We start from the raw sequence: 23,825 nt of genomic DNA, 5'->3' as shown, positions 1-23,825 counted from the left end.
TAGCGGGCGTTTTGGAGGATGTAAGGGAGCACTCTGGAAGATATAAGGGGGCACTCTGGAGGTACTAAAACAGTACTCCTGCATACCCCCCCTTGAGATCAGTGGCAGTAGTGGTTGTGGGGGGATGGGATCAGTGGTGGTGTTAGGGAGGGATGGGATTAGTGGCAGTGGTGGGGGAATGGAATCGGTGGTGGTGGGATCAATAGGGGTGGGAGGTAATCAGGTGGCAGAGGGATAGTGGTGGGGGGGGGGATGGGATCAGTGGCAGAGGGATAGTGGTGGGGGGGGGGGGGATGGGATCAGCGGCAGAGGGATAGTGGTGGGGGGGGATGGGATCAGCTGCAGAGGGATAGTGGTTGGGGGATGGGATCAGTGGCAGAGGGATGGTGATGGAGGGATGGTGTGGGGATGGAATGGTGGTGGAGGGATGGGATCAGTGGCAGAGGGATGGTGAGGGAGATAGGCAGGAGTGATGGGATCAGTGGGAGAAAGATGGTGGGGGGGAATAAGTGGCAGAGGGATGGTGAGGGGGATGGAATCAGTGGCAGAGGGATGGTGGTGGGGGGGGTGGGTTCAGTGGCCGAGGGATGAAAATAGGGGCAGAGGGATAGTGGGGGGGGGGGGGGGGAGGATAAGCGGCAGAGGGATGGTGGGGGGATGGGATGGAGATATGGGATCAGGGGCAGGGGGATGGGATGGTGACACTGGCACTCACCTGTTCTCAGTATCAGTTGATCCCCCTCCTTGCTCAGCGCTCACAGCCCGGCTTTATAGTGCCTCCAGTAGCAGCTCTCCCGACATGGGGACTCTGTCTTTACATTGGCTCACGCAGGGGAGATCTCTTTCCCCTTCACTCTACTGGCCCATCAGTTTACTTTCTACTCCACCCGACATTGATCTGCTTGGAGGAATGGGCGAAGGCGCTGTGCCAGCAGCAGTGAGTGCTCACTCAGTCACAGTGAAAGTATAATGTCATGCCTGCAATTAGTGGCGGCGGAGGGTGGCGCCCACAGTGTACAACTGTGTCTGGAACATATTGCTCTGATCATTGCCTAGAAGCGGCGGCCTGTGGGCCCCCCCACAGTGGCAGAACTCCAGGGCCCAGTCTCGAGTGCGACTGCTGAAACCCTGGTAGTTCCACCACTGATCTTAGAGGTGGGACTCTCCCTGTTCACACTTGTCAGCATGTTTAATTGGCCAAGATTAAATTCTAATTGTGATCCATTCAATCCTGCTCAGCAGCAGCCCAGCTACCTTTCAGAACCGGTTGTGTATAAAGGGATTTTTTTCTTGAAAAATGCTGTGATCTATGAGGTGGGACATGGGAGATTTGGACTCTCTGTAGTAGTGACTGGGTGGGGTTGAATACTAATTAGGATGTATTCAATCCCACCCACAATCAGAGCTATGAAGGAAGTTACATCACTTGCAGAGTCTGAAAGACTACAAAGGGGAGGGTTACAGACTCTAGCTGCTGCAGGAAGTGGCTGTGCAAGAGACAGTCTATCAGGAGGATATACAGAGTGTCACAAGTTAGAAAGACACAACTAAACCCAGACTATCAGGGGATCTGCAGACAACAGAGCAACATAGTACAGGGGTATGATCTGGGTATATATGCTGGGATTAATCATTCCATTCTGTTATAGTGAAAATAATGTTGGAATTCAGCTTTAAGCCCAACTCTAGTCAAATTAGTCTGCCTACCTTACCCACTAGACTACCTCACCAACCACTCAGTGTCTGTCACCTCTCCCTGCCAATCCCACTGCTAGCTTCCGATTTCTCAGCATATTAAAATGTAAAATACTAACATACAAAGCCATTTAGAACTCTGCCCTCTGCCCCATGCTACATCACCAATTTTGTTTCCAAATATCACACAAACTATCCTCCCTGCTCCTCCCAAGACCTACTGCTTTCTAAATCTGGTCTCTCGTCATCTCATGCTCATCTCCAGGAATTCTGAAGAGCCTCTCATATCCTCTAAAACTTTCTACCTCAACCTGTGCGGCTATCTCCTTTTCTGGCACCCTTTAGGCAATCCCTGAAAATGTAATTCTTCAAGACTATCACTAGCTGAACTTTCAACTCCCCAACCAGCTCAATACCCCCATTTATTAGCTTTTGTAATACTTTCCTCACCCTATTAGATTGTTAGCTCTTATGAGCAGGGCTCTCTCAACTCTTTTGTATTATAACTGCACTATCTCCATTTAGATTGTAAAGCGCTGCACAAACTGTCAGCACTATATAAATCCTGTATACTAATTATATACTATTTTGTGGAGTGGGCAAGGAAAATAACCAATATAATTTTTAAAGCCTATATTCCCATTAGGAAGAACACTTCCTGTTCGGACAGTAAAGGGTTCTAACCTGTGTCAGGCAATTTTTACTGTCTTCCTGTCCGACTGATAACCTCTCCTCCCATTTCTTGTTCTGCTGTCAAAGGGACAGAAAGTGAGCTAAAATTTCAATGAGGTTACAGACTTCAAAAGAAAACTAGATAGAACCTCAATGTTTTTTTTAAGTCTATCCCAAAAAAACATGGACTGTATGCAGGTTTTAAAATCCATTAACAGCTTGGATCATACTTTATGAATTTAACGCTTAAGTTTCTAAGAATAAGTAGGACTTCTGACCTTTTTGTTGCATTTTTCACAGTGATATGCATTTGCACCTTCCAGGAGGTCTCCTTTGACATATTGTTCCATTGAGTCAAGCAGGTTTTGGTGGTTCCTAATATCTACATTCAGGGTTGTAAAGGATTCTTCACATTCGTACCTTAAAAATACAAAAACACGATTTTCAAGATTTGAGCAAACATTTACAGAGGCAGAAAACGGCAGTAAAACAAAGGAAAGACTGTACTAAATACAAAAATTGCCACCTGCTAATGTGGCTACTATTCCATTCATGGGCAGAATATACAAAGACATTTGTGCAGATTCCAGCCTAGTTAATGCCACTTACCTATGAGGGCACCCTTGACAAATTTTTTGATCAGCAAAGGATCCTCCTAAAACTTTACTTAACATGGTTGGGTGACCCAATGCTTTCAATGCTTCATCTAAACTATCAACAAGGGAATTAAAAAATTCTAAAGCATCGTGTTGCTCCCGCAGGTTAACAGGTTCACCCCAAAGCCTAAGAAGAAAAGAAGAGAAAAAAAAAAAAAAAGTAATTTATTTTTTTTTAACATAGAACACCTTTTTTTTTTATAACATTAACACTCACAACTAGTACAGTGTATTTAAGAAAGTGGTAAACACATTGGGACATATTTGCAAGCTTAGAAACATCTAAAAAGGTACTTATTTTTTAATTAGGCTTGCTTGTGTAATGCTGTGTGGTCTCAAAATTGCCTGAAAAAGTGGTAATATCCTTCAAAGGACTAGTGTGTTTAATCGGATGAGTAGACTGATAGACTGCGGTTTACCTCAACCACTGAAACACAGAGAGCCACTAGAGGAGGAGTGTGCAAATTTGCATATGAAATAAGGAACAAGCAGGTAAAAATGTGACTGTTAAGTCACAATTTTCTGAAACAATACGATAACCTAAATTGAGTAAAATGCTGCAAATATACTATATGCATTTAACCACCTCAATACTGGACACCTTTACCCCCTTCTTGCCCAGGCCGATTTTCAGCTTTCGGCGGCATTACATTATTAAGGACAATTGAGCAGTCCTGGGTTTTTTTTTTACATTTTTCTCTAAATGAAAAAAGACCGAAAATTTAGCAAAATGAATCCCTGTGAACCACCAGATAGGGAGAATAATAAGACAAAGTTGTCAACTCTGACACCCTGCGAGCAGAGGCGATAGCCACAAAGAAAGTCACCTTTATGACAGCTTAAGTAAAGAGATCTCCCATATGTCTTTAAAGGGAGATTTTTGAATAACCGACAGAAACCGGTTCAAATCCTATGGTGGCAGAGGAGAACGTACAGGCAGAGTAAAATAAGTAACCCCTTGAAGGTATGTATGCATCAATGAATAGGAAGCCAAAGGTTTCGAGGAAAGGCCAAAAACTGAGCCACCGAAAAGGAACGAGGATGGACTCCTCAAACATCACACTAGGAAATGTATGTCTTCTACGTTTTGGAGAAGTCGATTTTCTCACCTTCAACACCGACTCTCAACAGCCAGGCCATCAAAGCCAGCGACCGTAACAGGATGGAAGATCGGCCCTTGAGACAACAGATTATCCCTAAGAGGAAGCCTTCAGGGGATGTCAGCGACCAGTTGAGGCGAGGCCAGGCCAGAGCCACTAGAGTGACTGGAATCCCTTCGGCCTCGATCCTGCGTAGAAGTCGCGGAAGAAGCTGGAGTGGAGGAAAGGCGTAAATCAGAAGTTACCGGCTGGATGAAGCCACCAGAGCATCCACGGTGTCTACCAGAGGATATTGTGACCTGGCCACAAACTTTGCTATCTGTTTAGCTGAGATGCCAACAGATGTGGCATTGTGCGACAATCCGCACCAGGAGCCCCCGCAGCTGTTCAAACCAATGATCCAGGCAAAGCTTGATTGCTCAAAGTTCCAAGACATAGATGGGAATCTGTAGCAGGGTTGAGGAACGCAGTGGCCTAAATTTTTCAGCTGCGGGAGCGCGACCAGCCCGGGGAGTGGAGGAGAGACAGATGTCCTGGGGTACAAAGACTGCTTCAGCCGCCGCAACTGGGGCCGCCCCATCCAAGGACCAGCTAGTAGGCCCCAAAGTACTTGAACCAGCGGATTTTAGGCCACCTGCTGTCCCCAAGGGGATCCAAAGTAGCCCACCCAACCCATAGCAAGCACACCGAGGGCGACAGCACGCCCGCAAACATTAGGGCCAGGGGCACCCACAGCTTGGGCACCAGCCACCCCCACATGAGTACCGGCAGGTAAGCCAGCTCAATGCCACCCAGGGAGGGGAAAGGGGGGAGAAGAGAAACCCTGGAGGGACCGACCACCGCATCCAGGGAAGGAGAGGAGGGGGCCCTTACATATCGATCCAGCGAAGCATGCAGGTAACACTCCCAAAACAGGAACCTCCTCGCCACCTAAATGGGGGAGCTGTCAGCCAAAAGGAACACTGCGACTCAGGCCGAGACCCGTACAAGACGTTTAACTCGCACACCAGCCCCCGCCCAATGGGGCTATGTCACGTGCGACCGAGAGCAGAGCTACGGTCTCTGCGCGCGTGCTGGCCGGGCTGAGGGGACTACTGGAACTTCAATACAAATCATCGCTCAGGCCAGCAGTTGCTAGAAGATCTCCACAGGAAAAAAAAACAGGAAGTAATCCAAAAACAAAAAGCAAAAAAAAAAAATTTTGACCTAGGGCACAGCAGGGAGACTAGATCCTACTCCTAAACTAGGCAAACAAAAACTGAGCATCTCTAAGCAGAGAGGAGGGGGGGGGGGGGTTATGCCAGCCAACAAAGACCCACGGGGCGTAGCCAAGCTTTTGTGGTCTGCCTAGTCCTATTTCTCTACTACCTGTGGAGGCAGCATAACCCTATGGTGAAAAATATAGCACTTTTTAACTTTAAAATGGTTTTTATACTGTCACCAGTGCAGTACAGCATCATAATGTAACTGGTGCGGCAGTGATAAGGGACACTTACTGGTGACCTTATGTTAAAAAAAAAGTTATAAAAACTTTTTTATTTTTTATTTTACACTAGTACTTTTACGCTATAGTAACACTATACTACTCCAGGGAAGGATATCAGGATAATTCATTGACAGGCACAGCACTCTATAAATCCTAACTAGGGTTATATTGCCTCCTCCAGGAGTAGGACTAGGCAGAACAAAAACTCCTGGCTACACCCATGGGCCATCCTCAGCTGGTATATAACCCCGCTCTCTGCTCTAGGTATTCAGTTTACTAGCAAGTAGTATTAAAATGGGGAGAAACCCCCAGAGACTCACACCAATTAATGCATGCTTTCCAAACGCAATGGTAAATCTTCCTATAGGTAGATTTCCTAGCCTTTAACAGCGTGGGAATCACAGAGTCCGACAACCCCCTACCCTTCAGCATCTGGCTTTTAACAACCAAGCCGTAAAAGCCAGGGAATGTAGCAGGATGGAAGATCGGCCCTTGGGCAAACAGGTCTTCTTTGAGAGGGAGTCGCCAAGGGACATCAACGAATAGCCTAACTAGATCCGCGTATCAAGACCGGCGAGGTCAGTCTGGGGCCACAAGGATGACTGGAATTCCTTCTGCCTCGATCTTCCGTAGAAGTCTTGGCAGAGGGGGGAAAGGCGTATATTAGACAGTACTGGCTGCAAGGAGCCACCAGTGCGTCCGTGGCCTCGGCTAGAGGATCAAGACCTTGCCACAAATCACTGCACCTTCCTTTTGAGACAGGAGGCCAACAGGTCCACCTCAGGATTTTCCCACAGGAGACACAGCTGGTGAAACACCTTCAGATGAAGAGACGACTCCCAGTGGTCCATGGCCTGTCGACTGAGGTAATCCGCCTGCAAATCTTCGTTCCCTGGAATATGTACGGCAGAGAGCTGGAACGAAAACGTTCCACCCACCTTAGGAAGCCAGCTACTTCTCTAGACGCAAGGACACTTTTTGTGTCCCCTTGGTGATTGACATATGCCAAAGCCGTGACATTATCTAATTGAATCTGGACTGGACATCCCTGAAGACGAACCGTCCAATGGACCAGACAAAGTCTGATCGCCCAAAGTTCCAGTACGTTGATTGGTAGTATGGACTCCTCCAGAGTCCAGACCCCCTGAACACAATCTGTGCCCAAAAACCAACTGTGCACCCCCTTGTGAGTGGGCGCTTACCTTATGTACGATCAAAACAGGCACATATGCAGGGGCTCCTTCTTAAGGGTGACCCATCCAGTTCTTATTACTCCAGCAGCCATGGCCCAGATACGGTATAAACTGACACATATACAGGGAATCGCTTTTAAAAGTGATCCAACAAAATCGCGACACTCCAGCAGCAAATATCAGCGTGGTATATGAAAAAAAGAAGCCTCCAGTAGTGCTTATTTGGATTGGATCATATCCCCCTGAGGAAGACACGAGGTCCCTGGTGTCGTCACGCGTAGGGGAGGGGCAAGGACGGACGGATCGCTTCACTGTTCGTGAGACTGTCGGGCTGTACCAGCATAGGAGGAGGTATTCACCCGCGGCGTCTCCCACTTTACCACCACGGATTTGTTGGATGAATGGATACAACTACACTATAGATGCTATTTTAAAAGGTGCATGGATGCACTGAAAAATGTGAGTTTAATTATTCCCTTTTTTTATTAAATAAATACTTAAAGAGGTATAAGCACTATTGGAGACTTCTTTTTTTCATATACCATGCTGATATTTGCTGCTGGAGTGTTGCGCTTTGGATGCATCACTTTTAAAAGCGATACCCTGTACATGTGTCAGTTTATACCGTATCTGGGCCACGGGCTGCTGGAGTAACAGGAACTGGATGGGTCACCCTTAAGAAGGAGCCCCTGAATATGTTCCTGTTTTGATCGTACATAAGGTGAGCGCCCACTCAGAACGGGGTGCACAGTTGGTTTGTGGTCTGTGACACTCCGGTCACTCACTCTCTTGGGGAACACCTACCACCCATAGGTGGTTTAAGCACTTTGTAGAAGATTTTATTGTTATTTGCAAGGACTCACAAAGACTTGGATTTATCTATATGTGACACTGCTTTATTTTTACTATTCATTTTTACCATTTATTTTTTATATTGTTATTGATATACATTTGGACTGCATTTTGATTCTTTACTACTGCGATTTGCACATTGAAGGTTTCTTTGGACAGTTTTTGGCACTACGCACTTTTATGAGGATTTACACAGGTTTATTGAGAAAATATTGTGTTTTATAATACCAAATCATTCACAAGTCACTTATGGAATTTTTTTTACCACTGATTATCATTTATATGCACTATGATTTAATATTGGCAAGGATACTTAGGGATTTATTATTATTTTTTCACTTGAACACGTATATATATCCGGTTAATCATCTATTTAAGGATTATATATAATATTTTTAAGTCTTATTACATCACATATATATTTTTATCTATAAGGATTTCTCTGCAGAAGTCTAGTGTGGAATTGTGCAAACGGTACCGCCTGGAAGGTAGACACCATCGCCCAGCATGGAAGTCCTGAGAGACAACCCAACTGCTGGACAACAGAAGTCGACTAGCATTCTGCCGCTCCTGGAGATTGTCCAGCGGGAAGAAAGCACCCTGGCTGAGGCCTGAGTGCAGAGTCAGACCCAGATAGTCCAACTTAATGGACGGAACCAGAGCAAACTTCTAGAAGTTTAAAGTCTAACCGACCTCATGCAGAGTCCGCACAGCGATATCCAGGTTGTCCTGTAGAGCAGTCGGAGACTCTGCTTGCAGAAGATGATTGTCCGGATACCCCAGCAACGCAATCCCTCGCTGTCGCAACAATGCTGGCACCGGGGCCAACACTTTTGTGAACACCCGAGGAGCTTAAGCGAGACCATAGGGTAATGGCATGAATTGAGCATGCTCCTCACTCACGGCAATCGGAGGAAATGCGGATGATCGACATATAATTGAATATGAAGGTAAGCGTCCTTGATGTGGGGATGCCACTACTGTACGAATGGACCCCCTTCAGAACTTCTGTACCTGCACAAGCGGTTCAAAGCCTTGGAGGTCCAGGATTGGACATACCACCTTGCCTTCTTTCCTGGAACTGTAAACAGAGATTTGACTAGAAACCTTGAAAACGTTCCGAATTTGGAACCGGGACAACCACCTCTTGTAGTAGAAAGACTTGCACCAGCACGAAAAGTCCCTGCAGGCGGTCTGGGGACAAACGCAGATTAGAAGGAAAGAAATTTACTGGAGGATAAGACCGAAACCCGATCTTGTAGCTGGACCGGACAAGCTCAAGGACCCACACCTGTCTTAATCAGGAAGGTCCATGAACCTGGAAAGAAGTGAAGACGTCCCCCCCCCACCTCAGACACGGGTGAGGGCGACCCTTCAAGCAGAAGAGGATTTGTCTGCAGGTCTGGAAGAACCCGCTCTCTGTGACGAGACTACTCACCCCTGGCATCCTGTTGAAGAGTACTCTTTCCCCCCCCCCCCGTAAAACCTTTAAGGATAGCATCCAGAAAGATCCAAAAAAGTGATCCCCCAAAAAAGGGAAGAGCAGATAAGGCCATCTTGGAAGACTAGTCCACAGACCAGTATTTCAGCCATATCAGGCGCCGAAGGACCACTACTGTCACGGACAGTCTAGAAACCAAGGGAGCCGCATCCAGAGAGGTACCACAGACAAAACTGCAACCCCTAGACCAACTGGTCCACCAGCTCGCAAGGCAAGGGGGAAGCTGTTCCCCTTCCAGATCCTGGCGCAAAAGCTTTCCCCACTCTGTAAAGTCTGGGACACCATTGCTATGGTGAACAACAGTCTAAGGACCGAACTGGCCACAGGAAACATGTGGCGGACCAAAGCCTCGGCTATCCCGTCAAAGGGGTCTATAAATGCCAGAGATTCCTCCACCAGAATTAGAGTGCAGTTAAGTTATTCAGCCGGAAACCCTGAGAATCCACCACATGTGGGACAGTCCACTTTCTTTTAAAACAGGGACTCTTCAAAGGGATACAGTCTAGCAAAAACGCTTAGGCACCGACAATGTGTTTAGGTCACTGACTCGTGACAATTTTGTCAAGTAGGTGGAAAGAGGGGACACCTTTTGCCGTTTTTGGGGAGCTGTGGGTATTAAAGGTGACTGGCACCTCCGACGCAGCAGCAGCTGCACCCTCCAATTTTAAAGTTGCCCGCACCGATACAATCAGTGCAATCAGCACCATTGCATGCATGGCTGCAGTAGAAGAGGAAACATCCTCAGAGCACGCAAAGTGTTGCGACCCTATTAAGTTTACCCAGAAACATAATCAGGATTGTTGCATAGACACAAAACAGGCAGGTGAGGGTCGCTGACCCAGGGCCCACGAATGGACCACCTACTGGACCCCGCAAAAAAAACAAGAGTCGCCCTCCATACAGGCCGGCATGAAAATAAATGGCCCCCGTAAAGGGGGCTGCCCGCCATAACGTTGACAAGCAGGCAAGGTACCCAGAGGGGGGGGGTGCCCTACGCAAAATGGCGGCATTCTGTCATCAAAGGTGACCACCCCCACAGCACCACCCCCCCCCCTTGTTGCAGGGAAGGCGCCAAGCTGGCCACGGCCTAAATTTTCAAAGATTCAAGGGGAGGTGGGTGGGAAGGCCCAACAGTGACCCTAGAGGGGCTGGGAAGGAGGGGAACCTGGGGGTCCCACCGTCCCAGGGAGGGGCCCACGTCCACCCCAAAACCTGCAAAGGGGAGAGATGGGATACTGCTTAACATACCGTGGAACCAGGTGGGCACCACTCCAGGCAGACTACCGCACCATCGGAATGAGAGTGCTACGGGCCAGAGGCACACTGCGACTCAGGCCGTGTGTGTCCTCGCGAGACGTTGAACTCACCGACCAGCCCCCGTCCAGTGGGGCTATGTCGAGGCCGACCAACCGCGGAGCTGAGGTTAGGTCACGCTCGCTGGTCGGACTGAGGAGACCATAACGATCTTCACAGGAACAGAAAATAAAAGAGGAAAAAAATCAGTTTAAAAAGGAAAAAAGTGAGATCCCAGCAATTTCGATACCCTGCGGGCTGAGGTAATAGCCACCAAGAATGTCGCCTTCTGGATTAAAGTAGGCAAGGAATCTCCTGAATATTCTCAAATGGAGGCTTCTGGCGAACCAAAAGTACTAAATTGAAATCCCATGGCGGCGAAAGAGACCGTACACGTGGAGACACATGTTGAACCCCCTGAATGAAGGCACGAACTAAAGAGTGCGTGGCTAGGGGGTCGCTGAAAGAAGATTGCCAAGGCAGACACCTGGCCCTTGATGGTACTCAAGGCCAACTTCTGATCAATGCCCTATTGAAGAAAGGTTAAGATCCAAGCCATAGAAAAGGATCGAGGATGAGCTCCAATCGACTTAAACCAAGAAATGTACACTTTCCACGTACGATGGTAGATCTTGCTGAAAGACGACCTCCCTGCCTTCACCAGTAGGGATCACTGATCCAGACAGACCTCCATCTCTTAGTACCTGGCTTTCAATAGTAAAGCCATTAAAACCAGTGACTGTAAAGCAAGATGGTGGATCAGCCCTTGGGACAACTGGTCTTCTCTCAGAGGAAAACCCCCAAAGGATGTTTACAGCCACCAGGATGATTGTAAGATCCTTGCTCTTGATTCCTCAAAGGAACTGCAGGTGAAGCCTTAGCCGAGGATGATGCTGGCCTTACTGTGGCCCTTTGACGTCTGTCAGAGGTTCCCGTGACCTCGTCACTAACTTCGGTATCCTCCTGTGGAGCCAAACCTGCTACAGGAGCTGCATGTAGCACTGTGCATACAGAACTGTCTTGAAGGTGGATACTACCAGATTTAGAACCTGTATGCAAATCGGGAGAGAGAACTGTCTGATAGCAACGGTGCATCATGGCCTGTGGTACCTGAAATTTGTCCAGAGGAAGGACCACCCTGGTCAGAATTAAAATCAGACCTAGGTCAATCAATTCCCTAGACAGGGACAGGGGGGACCCTTTGGTAGTTCAGACATCACATGAACCTTTGCTGGAATTAAATCCACACAAGGAGATTCAGTACGTAAAAAAAAACTGAAAAGGACAAGCTGTCCCCTTTTCTGGGTTCCCCCGAAAAAATAAACATTTTGCGGATCTCCTTGACGCACACCAAAGTAGTCTAGGGGGGCCGGAAACCAGCGAAAATGTCCCCCCATTCCAATAATAGGTGAGAACAGACCTTCATGCTGAAAGAGTCTTGTCTGCTGGTCTGGGGAAGCTATCTCTAGGCTTACCCAAAAAAATAATTTTCTATGGGCTGAGGCGAGGCTCCTTCCCTTTCCTTCACTGGGGCAGGAAGGTAACCCCCCCCCCCCCCGTGATACCCTTAATGATGTCATCATGGGTAGACCCAAACAAGCGATCACCTTGAAAGGGCAGTTCAAGGAGCGCTTTCTTAGAGGCTTGGTCTGCAGACCGATCCTTAAGCCACAGCACTCGTCTAACCACCAGCATTGAGTCAGAAAGTTTGGACAGCACAGGAGATGTATCCAAAGCTGCATCACAAATAAACTGCAGCCCATGGCCCAACTGGTCCACTAAATCAACATAAGCAGTGGGGAACTGCTCGCCCCCCAGGCCCTGGCGCAAAAGCTTGGCCCATTCACTTAGGGTCTGAGACACCAGGGCTAAGGCAAAAACTGGCTGTGATGCCAAACCAGCCATAGTAAGCATGCTGCGTGCCACAGCCTCCGCTTTCATGTCAGCCAGGTCCTTAACCTCCCTGGCGGTATTCCCGAGTGTGGCTCGGGGTGGGATTTCACTGCCATAAGCGGTAACCCCCGAGCCACACTCGGGATACCGCCAGGGAGCATCGGTGGATCCTTGTAGAGGGTTACTTACCTTGTCGCCGGGATCCAGCGAAGTGTCCCTTCAGCATACGGCGGCCGGATCTTCCGCCCGATGCTTGTGAGCCCCGGCTTCCGCCTCCTGCGACGCGACGCTCGCAGGGGGGTGAAACTGGCGGAAAATTTGAAATGTAAAAAACATATATATATATATATATATACACACACACACACACACACACACACGCACTTTTAACTTATTTATAGTTATTTATTATATTATAATTTTTGATTTTGTGTTTCAAACTTTATCATACCCGAGATGTTATAAAGAAGAACGCACAGTAAAAAAAAAAAATCATATGTAAATAGTTGGTTCGGGCTGCTCGTCCTTAAGAATTACTTAATTGTACCTCTTTCAGCACCTAAAATCGGAAAGAATCATACCGCCAGGGAGGTTAAAGAACAGGGATTCCTTCACTGGGATCATGGTTGCTTTACTCAACCTAGAAACAGGAGGGTCCACCACTGGTGGACTATCCCACTTTTTTAAAAGTGACTCCTCAAAGGGTAATGTACAGCAAAACGTTTGGGGACCACAAAGGGTAATTTTGGTTGTTCCCAATTCTTACAGGAAAAACTGTCAAAATAAGGCACATAAGGAAACACCTTTGGAGAACAATGTGAAATGTGTGTACCAAACGACACAGACACATCCGTGGCTACATTACGCACAGCAGTGATAAGTGCGTCTACCAGCGCTTTTTCATTTGCTGCTGCGACCATAGAGGAATCGTCGGATGGATCAGGGGGTGTGATAATAAATCCCCCTGGACAGGCCGCGTCCACTGCGGCATTAGGCTCAGAATCAGATGAGACAGCCTGAGCTGGGGATGCTTTCTCCTAGGCCTTTGCCCACACGCCACTTCCTATTATCGTTGGGCTGTGACCCCGAAGTTTCATAAGGAAAGGAAGACCTTGCAGTACAAAAATTATCCTTTGGCACAACTAAAGGAACCCCTCAAGGCTCAGGGTACCTATCAGCAGTGAGAGAGAGATAACAGGGACCCCCAAAGACTCACCCTACCGACTGCAGGAGCGCTGAGAATTCTAACCCAGCATCATCATGGACGCTCTTCCCTGTTCATATGTCTCAGGCACAGGAAGAGGAAACTAAGGAGGAAGAGGAAAAGGAGGAGCTTTGGCATCCCCACGAGGGTTCAGTTGTCTCCAGCATCTCCCAGACTAAGGGAAAATGCCCCCATGACATCATCCGGCTACACAAACATGGCCACCAACCGGAGACCAGACAGACTAAGGGAAAATGGCCACCATCAGCTACAAACACTGAAGCATGCTGCCAGGATCTTTCCAGCACCCTCTGCAATGCTCCCCCCCTCTGCAAGGGGACCCCCCCGAAGGTATGACCCATGTTTAGGGGACACTCTGCTGTGCATTCTGCACCAGTCTCTGCACTGGGGACCCCCGTCACAATATACCCACACTGAAAACAGCAGGGCATGCACCTAGGGGTCTCCGACACTAGGACCCCTTCGGACTACCGGGCAGGATACACACTATCCCAGGACCCTTACAGAGTGGGTATAGCAGGGGAGAACCCAGGGGCCTCTGCTGCATTCTCTGCCCTGGGACCCCCACCAGACTCTAGGTCCAGACAGGGGGGAATGGGGGAAGCCCAGCTCAGTGAGGGATGGGAGGAGGGAACCTGCAAGCAGGTCAGACCGCCCCTGGATGTTACCCGCGTCCACCCCAATGAAAACCACCAAAAGGGGAGAGGTTGGACTGTACTTACCCTTCCATGCGGGTAACGCTCCAGACAGAACTCCTTGCCACCGAAATGGGGGAGCTGTTGGCTAAGGGACTGCTGCGACTCAGACCTAAGCCCGGTCGTATGCGACCCTGCGAGACATTTAAATCGCGGGCCAGCCTCTGTCCATGAGGCTATGTAGCGGCCGACCTAGCATGTAGCTGCGGTTTGCACGCGTTTGCTGGCTGGGGGAACCACTGGATCTAGATTATCCAGCCCATTGCCCAGCCCGGCAGTTGATTTTAGATCTCCTGAGAGAAAACAAAAAAGATGTAAGAAAGGAGAAAATTGCTAGGACCAGAGAACCTGGGACCATAGGTCCTTACTCCTGACTAGACCGATTAAAACTGTTTACCTAGAGCAGAGGGGGGGGGGGGGTTTATATATCAAGCTGAGGATGGCCCATGGGCGTAACCAGGTGTTTTTTGTTCTGACTAGTGCTACTCCTGGAGGAGGCAATATAACCCACTAGTTATGATTTATGCAGCGCTGTATTCGTAAATGAATTAAATATAAATCACTGCTATAAGTGTGTTAAAAAAAAATTTCTAACCCTCTAAGCAAGCATTTTTACTGAATGAAATCATGCGTAGTGTGTGTGTGTATTGTTATGATTGGCCACAGCTAATCACATGGTACAGATGGGGTGAGATTGGCCCTGTCTGTACCATGTCATCGGCACATTTATTAACACAATTGTACACAATGAATGGCATCAAAGCCATTCATGCTTTACAATTATGTGATCTGCTGTCCTTGGTCACAGTGATCACATGGTACCGGCAGCGGGCCAGTACAGTTTTTTGTTTGTATTTACTGTTCTCTTTTCAGAAATATTCTTGAGTACTGCCATCATGACACTTATATTTCTATGTATATTGTTTTTCTATTTGGGGCAGATTTTTTTTTTTTTTTTTTTTATACAGGATTTTTTGGATATTTCTGAACCTTGTAGATAAACTCACTGGAAAAAAAAAAAAAAACGTATACAGAAACATCTTAGTGGATGCACCCATCTATAAAATTCCTGGATGCAATACTCTACCAGCGAGAGCAGTGGAGTTTCAAATTTGGCCAGGGAACTACATCTGCTTCACTCCAAAACTCTGCAAGAAATCCCCAATGACTGGCTTGAATGAAAGCAGAGCCTGTGCTAACTTGAATACAGATGGGTAAGTCACTGCTAACCGCAACACGGTCACAAAGAGAACATCGGTATTCTTTTAGAACTGGGAAAAAAATGTGTTCATTGGCTAATTGGAAGCACATTCATTATTTACTATATCCAAGCTAAATTTTCAAGTAGCTGTTGATAGAAGAAATATTTTTAGAGTCAAATGGAAAATATAGCAAAGCAGAAAAAAAGACCTATGCTTCCAAGGACACTAAAAGAAAATGAGATGGTATGAGGTGAGAAGAATTACAGCCTCTAGGGAGGTGGCCTTCGGATTCTGTGTGCCTACTCTCCAATTTCTCCCGTAGGCAGAATAACTCTAGGTTGCTTATTATGATTAGGCTGTGTCCCTCAATAGATGGTAGAGAAATTAAAGAACATATTTTTATTGGATGCAACCTACCTGAACTGTTTCCAAAATCCTCTAGGAACATAATACTGCAATCTGGATGCAGCCAAATGCCCAAAGATGACCTGCAGATGCCTTAGTACACCAATATTGTATTCTTTTCTGTCCTCTGTTTTACTTAGTGAAGGCTTATCTTCATATTGGTGAGGGTAACCAAAAACATCATCCCGTGGGTCTACGTTGCTCTGTAAGGAAAAATAGACAATCAGCTAACCACCAACATAAAAGAGATTAGAGCACAACACCAACAGCAGCTAAATAATGATAAACATTTCACTACAAGTCTGGCATGTCACAACATTTTCTATTTTCAATTCTATCTAAGGTATGCAAAAAGGAAGTGATAAGTCATAGATGGTATTTCTGATGCGTCCACTATTGTTAAACCAAAATTAAGAAAAAAAAAAAAAAAAAAAAGTTTTTTTTTTTTTTTTTTTAACAACTACCCCAGGAAAATATTGATTAGACACTCTTCTTAAATATTTATAAAATGGTTAATGATTAATACAAACCAATAAAAATGAATTATTGGTACAATAAAATCAAATACATGTTACAACCCAACACCTCATGTGTATTCCACTTCCTCAGGACCGTGAGTATGTTAGGACATAACTTGGCAAGAGAGTCAATCTATCTGTTTAGAGGACAAACTTACAGCATATTACATATCCATCAAATGATTAATATAATTCACAAACATTAAATTAGTGATCAAATTATACATCTACAGGTAAACCTCATCGAATGGTTTATAAAACCTGTCATAATGCTGGAAAAATAAACACATACAATACCTAAACACAAATGGTGTATAGGTATTCAAACAATCTAGGTCATCTCAGGCTGTGGGAAGCATCAGAGGACCGGGAGGGAGAAAACAGAACACCCTAAGAAATTATCTGTGTTTGTTTTGGGTTGAGTTGTTTTCTATCTTGGGTTTAGTTTGTTGTGGTTGTTCTGTCTTTTTCTGGTCTGTTGTCCACTTTTTCAGTTTGGGGTTTTTTTTTTTTTTTGTCTTTTGCTCTGAGCCTTCAGCTGTGGTGTTTTTGCGTGGTCTTTTGGGTTGTAGTGGGTATCCCTTTGCACCCTCCTGCACTGTGTCCCAACTAATGAGGTGAGCCCAGGCTGCCCTTGGGTCTTTCAGGTGGATCTCCAGGCTGTCTTCCTGTTTACCCCCAAAAGGTGGAGTGAATATGGTGAACAGACTATGTGATCTAAGTAACATTCAGTCTGGAGATTGCATCACTTCTGGGTGAGCAGTCTTTGGCCCCCACAGCCCTCCCTGTGTGGATACTGGTGGTGGTCCTTGGGAAGCTCAGGGGTATATTTAGAGAGTAAGAGACTCCCCCTTAATAAGTTCTTTGACTGGCATATTGGTAGTTTAGGACACAAGGTGTGAGGAGATATCAGACTCAAGTTTATCAAGGTTTGGTGAGATCACTTTTGGGGTAAATGGTTTGCGAATACTCCTATTTGTACCCGTTTACTAATAAACTACTATTGTGATCTCCAATTGTCATCTCTTGACCTGGTTGTATTATAGATTTGTTTTGTTAGAGTGATGAATGGATAACTAGGAGAATACACAGACTCCTGTTATCCACTGGCTATGACCCTTTGGAGTTAGATTATTCTTTCTAGGGTTTAATTTAGTTCTTCAAGTTGAGCGATGGTATGACATATTTAATACATTCTGGCTGTTCCTCCTGTGTGATATATAGTGGGTACGGAAAGTATTCAGACCCCCTTAAATTTTTCACTCTGTTATATTGCAGCCATTTGCTAAAATCATTTAAGTTCATTCTTCTTCCTCATGAATGTACACATAGCACCCCATACTGACAGAAAAACACAGAATTGTTGACATTGTTGCAGATTTATTAAAAAAGAAAAACTGAAATATCACATGGTCCTAAGTATTCAGACCCTTTGCTGTGACACTCATATATTTAACTCAGGTGCTTTCCATTTCTTCTGATCATCCTTGAGATGGTTCTACACCTTAATTTGAGTCCAGCTGTGTTTGATTATACTGATTGGACTTGATTAGGAAAGCCACATACCTGTCTATATAAGACCTTCCAGATCACAATGCATGTCAGAGCAAATGAGAATCATGAGGTCAAAAGGAACTGCCTGAAGAGCTCAGAGACAGAATTGTGGCAAGGCACAGATCTGGCCAAGGTTACAAAAAGATTTCTGCTGCACTTAAGGTTCCTAAGAGCACAGTGGCCTCCATAATCCTCAAATGGAAGACGTTTGGGACGACCAGAACCCTTCCTAGAGCTGGCCATCCGGCCAAACTGAGCTATCGGGGGGAGAAGAGCCTTGGTGAGAGAGGTAAAGAAGAACCCAAAGATCACTGTGGCTGAGCTCCAGAGATGCAGTCAGGAGATGGGAGAAAGTTGTAGAAAGTCAACCATCACTGCAGCCCTCCACCAGTCGGGGCTTTATGGCAGAGTGGCCCGACGGAAGCCTCTCCTCAGTGTAAGACAAATGAAAGCCTGCATGGAGTTTGCTAAAAAAACACCTGAAGGACTCCAAAATGGTGAGAAATAAGATTCTCTGGTCTGATGAGACCAAAATAGAACTTTTTGGCCTTAATTCTAAGAGGTATGTATGGAGAAAACCAGGCACTGCTCATCACCTGTCCAATACAGTCCCAACAGTGAAGCATGGTGGTGGCAGCATCATGCTGTGGGGGTGTTTTTCAGCTGCAGGGACAGGACGACTGGTTGCAATCGAGGGAAAGATGAATGCGGCCAAGTACAGGGATATCCTGGACAAAAACCTTCTCCAGAGTGCTCTGGACCTCAGACTGGGCCGAAGGTTTACCTTCCAACAAGACAATGACCCTAAGCACACAGCTAAAATAACGAAGGAGTGGCTTCACAACAACTCCGTGACTGTTCTTGAATGGCCCAGCCAGAGCCCTGACTTAAACCCAATTGAGCATCTCTGGAGAGACCTAAAAATGGCTGTCCACCAACGTTTACCATCCAACCTGACAGAACTGGAGAGGATCTGCAAGGAGAAATGGCAGAGGATCCCCAAATCCAGGTGTGAAAGACTTGTTGCATCTTTCCCAAAAAGACTCCTGGCTGTATTAGATCAAAAGGGGGCTTCTACTAAATACTGAGCAAAGGGTCTGAATACTTAGGACCATGTGATATTTCAGTTTTTCTTTTTTAATAAATCTGCAACAATGTCAACATTTCTGTGTTTTTCTGTCAGTATGGGGTGCTATGTGTACATTCATGAGGAAGAAGAATGAACTTAAATGATTTTAGCAAATGGCTGCAATATAACAAAGAGTGAAAAATTTAAGGGGGTCTGAATACTTTCCATACCCACTGTATATATATATATATATATATATATATATATATACACATATATATATATATAAATAATATATATATATATATATATATATATATATATATATATATATATATATTTAGAAATCTGTTTCCATAAATCATTTCTAGGGGTGTTCTGTTCTCTCTCTCCCAGTCCCCTGGTGCTTCTCCACAGCCTAAGAGGACAGATAGTTCATCCATACATCATATGTTTGGGTATTGTATGTATTTTTTTTTTCAGCATTATGGCAGATATATATCTATATCTTTCTATGAGGTTTACCTGTGGATGTAGAATTTAATTGCCAATTTGAGGTTTGTAAATATATTGAGCATTTGATGAATATGTAATATGCTGTACTTTTGTCTTCTTTTTAAATGGATTGACTCTGTCAAGTTTGTCCTAACATAGTTGCAGTCCTGAGGATGCGGAACATCCACAAAACACGTAGACTAGAGCCTGATTTATTAAGCGTTTGGTCATAACATATTTTGAATGATTTTATTGTACCAACAAAAATTATTATGAACCAATTTCATATTTGAAAAGAGCGTCTAATCAATATTTTCCTGGGGTAGTTAAATATATATATATACATACATACATACATACATACACACACACACACACACACACACACACACACACACACACACACACACACACACACACACACACACACATATATACACACACCTCTAAGATTTTAAACAATATCTCAAAGTATACAATAACTATTTCCAAAGTTTTGACAAAACTGAGTTTTATAGAACATATATTTAGCCCCATTACATGAAAGTAAGGTTAATATTACAACTTAAGATTACAAAATCTTCAGTTTTACTCAAATTAGTTGATGTAAAAATGAATACACCCCACAACAAAAACTACTACATCTAGTATTTTGTATGACCTCCATGATTCGTAAGGACAGCACCAAGTCGTCTAGGCATGGAATGAACAATTTGGCAATATATTGCAACATTATCTTTTTCCATTCTTCAAGAACAACCTCTTTTAGAGCCTGGATGCTGGATGGAGAGCGATGCTCAACTTGTCTCTTCAGAATTTCCCATAGGTGTTCAATTGGGTTCAGATCAGGAGACATAAAGTACTTTGCCACTGAATCACTTTCGCCCCGTCCTTCAGAAATGCAACAACGGCCCTTAGATGTGTGTTTTGGATAATTGTCATGTTGGAAAAGTGCACGACGATCAAGTGCACGGAGTGATGGTAGCATCTTCTTTTTCAATATAGAGCAGTACATCTGTGAATTCAAGATACCATCAATGAAATGCAGCTCCCCGACAGCTGCAGCACCCATGCAAACACCACAGCAGAACACTGCCACCACCATGTTTCACTGTAGGCACCATGCATTTTTCTTTGTACTCCTCACCTTTGCAATGCCATACAGTTTTGAATCCATACAGTATTGAAGACATCAGTTCCAAAAACATTTACCATGGTCTCATCACTTGAGAGTTCCAAAAACATTTACCATGGTCTAATCACTTGAGAGTATAGAGTCCCAGTAGTAATATTTTTCAGCATGGGCCCTGGCAAATTCTAGGCAGGCTTTTTGTGGACTTTAGGAGAAGCTTTCTTTGTGCATGACACCCATGCATGCCATTTCTCTGCAGTGTATGCCGTATTGTGTCACGAGAAACAATCATCCCAGTTTGGTTTTCTATTTCTTTAGCTAACTGCAGTCAACTAGCATGGAGATTTTCTTCAACCCATCTCATCAGAAGACGCTCCTATCGAGGTGTTAACTTCCGTGGACGGCCTGGACATTTCTGTGGGATGGTTGAAGTTCCATCTTTGTTAAATTTTTGTATCACTTTTTCTACAGTATTTTGACTACCAAGTAAAGCTTTGCTGATCTTCTTGCTGCCTTCACCTTTTTTGCGCAAAGAAGTTATTTTTTCTTTCTGGCCTTGTGACATTTCTCTTCTATGTGGTGCCATAGCTGACAGCATGAAATGAGGAGGAGTTTTCTTTGTTAAGCAACACCCTTTTATAATCTACTGTCTGCTGGACAATTGTTTAATAATTTGGCTCACTTGTACTTGAATTCTGGTTTACTTGGATTTTGTCTAAAATGTAGCTTTGCGCCTAAGACTTTCATTGGGGTGTTTTTATTCTTGCAACATGGTCTTAAGCGAATTTGTTAGGAAAAACACTTTTTTTGTGTGTGCAAATTAACACATCTAGGTTGCAATCAATGGCTCCCATTTGTGGGAGTATTTTGTAGTATAGCGTTCCATAGAAAATGTTGATTCTGAAAGGAAAGTAAAGGTTTTCTGACAAATCTGTTCAGGTATACTCATATGCTGAGCAATGTGTGTGTGTATCTATCCATCCATCCACACACACACACACACACACACACACACACACACACACACACACACAAGTGAGTACACCCCTTACATTTTTGTAAATATTTTATTATATCTTATGTGACAACAGTGAAGAAATAACACTTTGCTACAACGTAATGTAGTGAGTGTACAGCTTGTATAACAGTGAAAATTTGCTGTCCCCTCAAAATTACTCAACACACTGCCAATAATGCCTAAACCGCTGGCAACAAAAGTGAGTACACTCCTAAGTGAAAATGACCATATTGGGCCCAATTTGCCATTTTACCTCCCCGGTGTCATATGACTTAGTGTTAAAAGGGCTCAGGTATGAATGGGGAGCAGGTGTTAAATTTGGGGTTATCGCATTCACTCTCATACTGGTCACTGGAAGTTCAACATGACACCTCATGTCAAATAACTCCCTGTGGATCTGAAAAAAAGAATTGTTGCTCTACATAAAGATGGCCTAGGTTATAAGAAGATTGCCAAGACCCTGAAACTGATCTGCAGCACGGTGGCCAAGACCATACAGCGGTTTAACAGGACAGGTTCCACTCAGAACAGGCCTCGCCCATGCTCGACCAAAGAAGTTGAGTGCACGTGCTCAGCGTCATATCCAAAGGTTGTCTTTGGGAAAAAGACGTATGAGTGCTGCCAGAATTGCTGCAGAGGTTGGAGGGGTGAGGGGGTGGTTAGCCTGTCAGTGCTCAGACCATATGATGCGCACTGCATCAAATTGGTCTGCATGGCTGTCGTCCCAGAAGGAAACCTCTTCTAAAGATGATGCACAAGAAAGCCTGCAAACAGTTTGCTGAAGACAAGCAGACTAGGGACATGGATTGCTGGAACCATGTCCAGTGGTTTGATGAGACCAAGATAAATTTATTTGGTTCAGATGGTGTCAAGCGTGTGTGGTGGCATCCGGGTGAGGAGTACAAAGACAAGTGTGTGTTGCCTACAGTCAAGCATGGTGGTGGGAGTGTCATGGTCTGGGACTGCATGAGTGCTGCCGCCACTGGGAAGCTACAGTTTATTGAGGGAACCATGAATGTCAACATGTACTGTGACATACTGAAGCAGAGCATGATCCCCCTCCCTTCAGAGACTGGGCTGCAGGGCAGTATTCCAACATGATAAAGATCCCAAACACACCTCCAAGACAACCACTGCCTTGCTAAAGAAGCTGAGGGTAAAGGTGATGGAATGGCCAAGCATGTCTCCAGATCTAAACCCTATTAAGTATCTGTGGGGCATCCTTAAACAGAAGGTCTCCAACATTCACCAGCTCCGTTATGTCGTCATGGTGGAAGAGGACTCCAGTGGCAACCTGTGAAGCTCTGATGAACTCCATTGCCCAAGAGGGTTAGGCAGTCCTGGAAAAGAAAGGTGGCCACACAAAATAGACACTTTAGCCCCAATTTGGACATATTGACTTAGGGGTGTACTCACTTTTGTTGCCAGTGGTTTAGACATTAATGGTTGTGTGAAGTTATTGGTGTGGGTTTGTTTTTCAGGGATTAGGCTTAGGCCCCTAGTTCCAGTGAAGGGAACTCTTAAGGCGTCAGCATACCTACCAAGACATTTTTGGACAATTTCATACTACCATATTTGTTTTAACAGTTTGGGGATGGCCCGTTCTTGTTCCAAAATAACTTCACACCAGTGCACAAAGCAAGGTCATAAAGAACTGGATGAGGGAATTTGGGGGGGGGGGGGGGGTCTTGACTGGCCTGCACAGAGTCCTGACCTCAACCCGATAGAACACCTTTGGGATGAATTATAACGGAGACACGAGCCAGGCCTTCTTGTCCATCAGTGCCTGACCTCACAAATGCGCTTCTGGAAAATTGGTCAAACATTCCCATAGACATACCTAAACCTTGTGGACAGCCTTCCCAGAAGACTTGATGCAGTTATAGCTGCAATGGGTGGGCCAACTCAATATTGAACCCTACGGACTAAGACTGGGACGCCTGCCATTAAACATAATTTGCGTGTAAAGGCAGACGTCCCAATACTTTTGACAATATAATATATATATATATATATATATATATATATATATATATATATATATATATATATATACATACATACATACATACATACATACACACGCGCACACACAGGAGATCAAAAATAAAAAACAACCTACAATTTCATAAATTTCAGGGTCACTGCTTAGTCCTATTTGAAGCTATCTA

The 23,825-nt window shown here is 45.1% G+C and overlaps 1 protein-coding gene across 4 annotated transcripts in view; it reads right to left on the bottom strand.

Moving 5' to 3' along the window:
* USP9X (ubiquitin specific peptidase 9 X-linked) overlaps positions 1-23,825 on the bottom strand; it is a 593,271-nt gene that overhangs the window by 76,513 nt on the left and 492,933 nt on the right. For all 4 annotated transcript variants that reach the window (XM_082246987.1, XM_082246989.1, XM_082246990.1 and 1 more), the window contains exons 32-34: positions 15,881-16,071; positions 2,977-3,150; positions 2,646-2,787 (exon numbers count right to left, since the gene is read on the bottom strand). In XM_082246987.1, the coding sequence (XP_082103113.1) occupies positions 2,646-2,787; positions 2,977-3,150; positions 15,881-16,071 (507 nt within the window). The remainder of the gene's footprint in view (positions 1-2,645; positions 2,788-2,976; positions 3,151-15,880; positions 16,072-23,825) is intronic.

Source organism: Pelophylax lessonae, assembly GCF_965119305.1.
Source record: "Pelophylax lessonae genome assembly, chromosome: 2".
NCBI classification, from domain to species: domain Eukaryota; kingdom Metazoa; phylum Chordata; class Amphibia; order Anura; family Ranidae; genus Pelophylax; species Pelophylax lessonae.
Note: the sequence above shows the minus strand (reverse complement) of the source record. Positions and strands in the feature narration are given on the sequence as shown.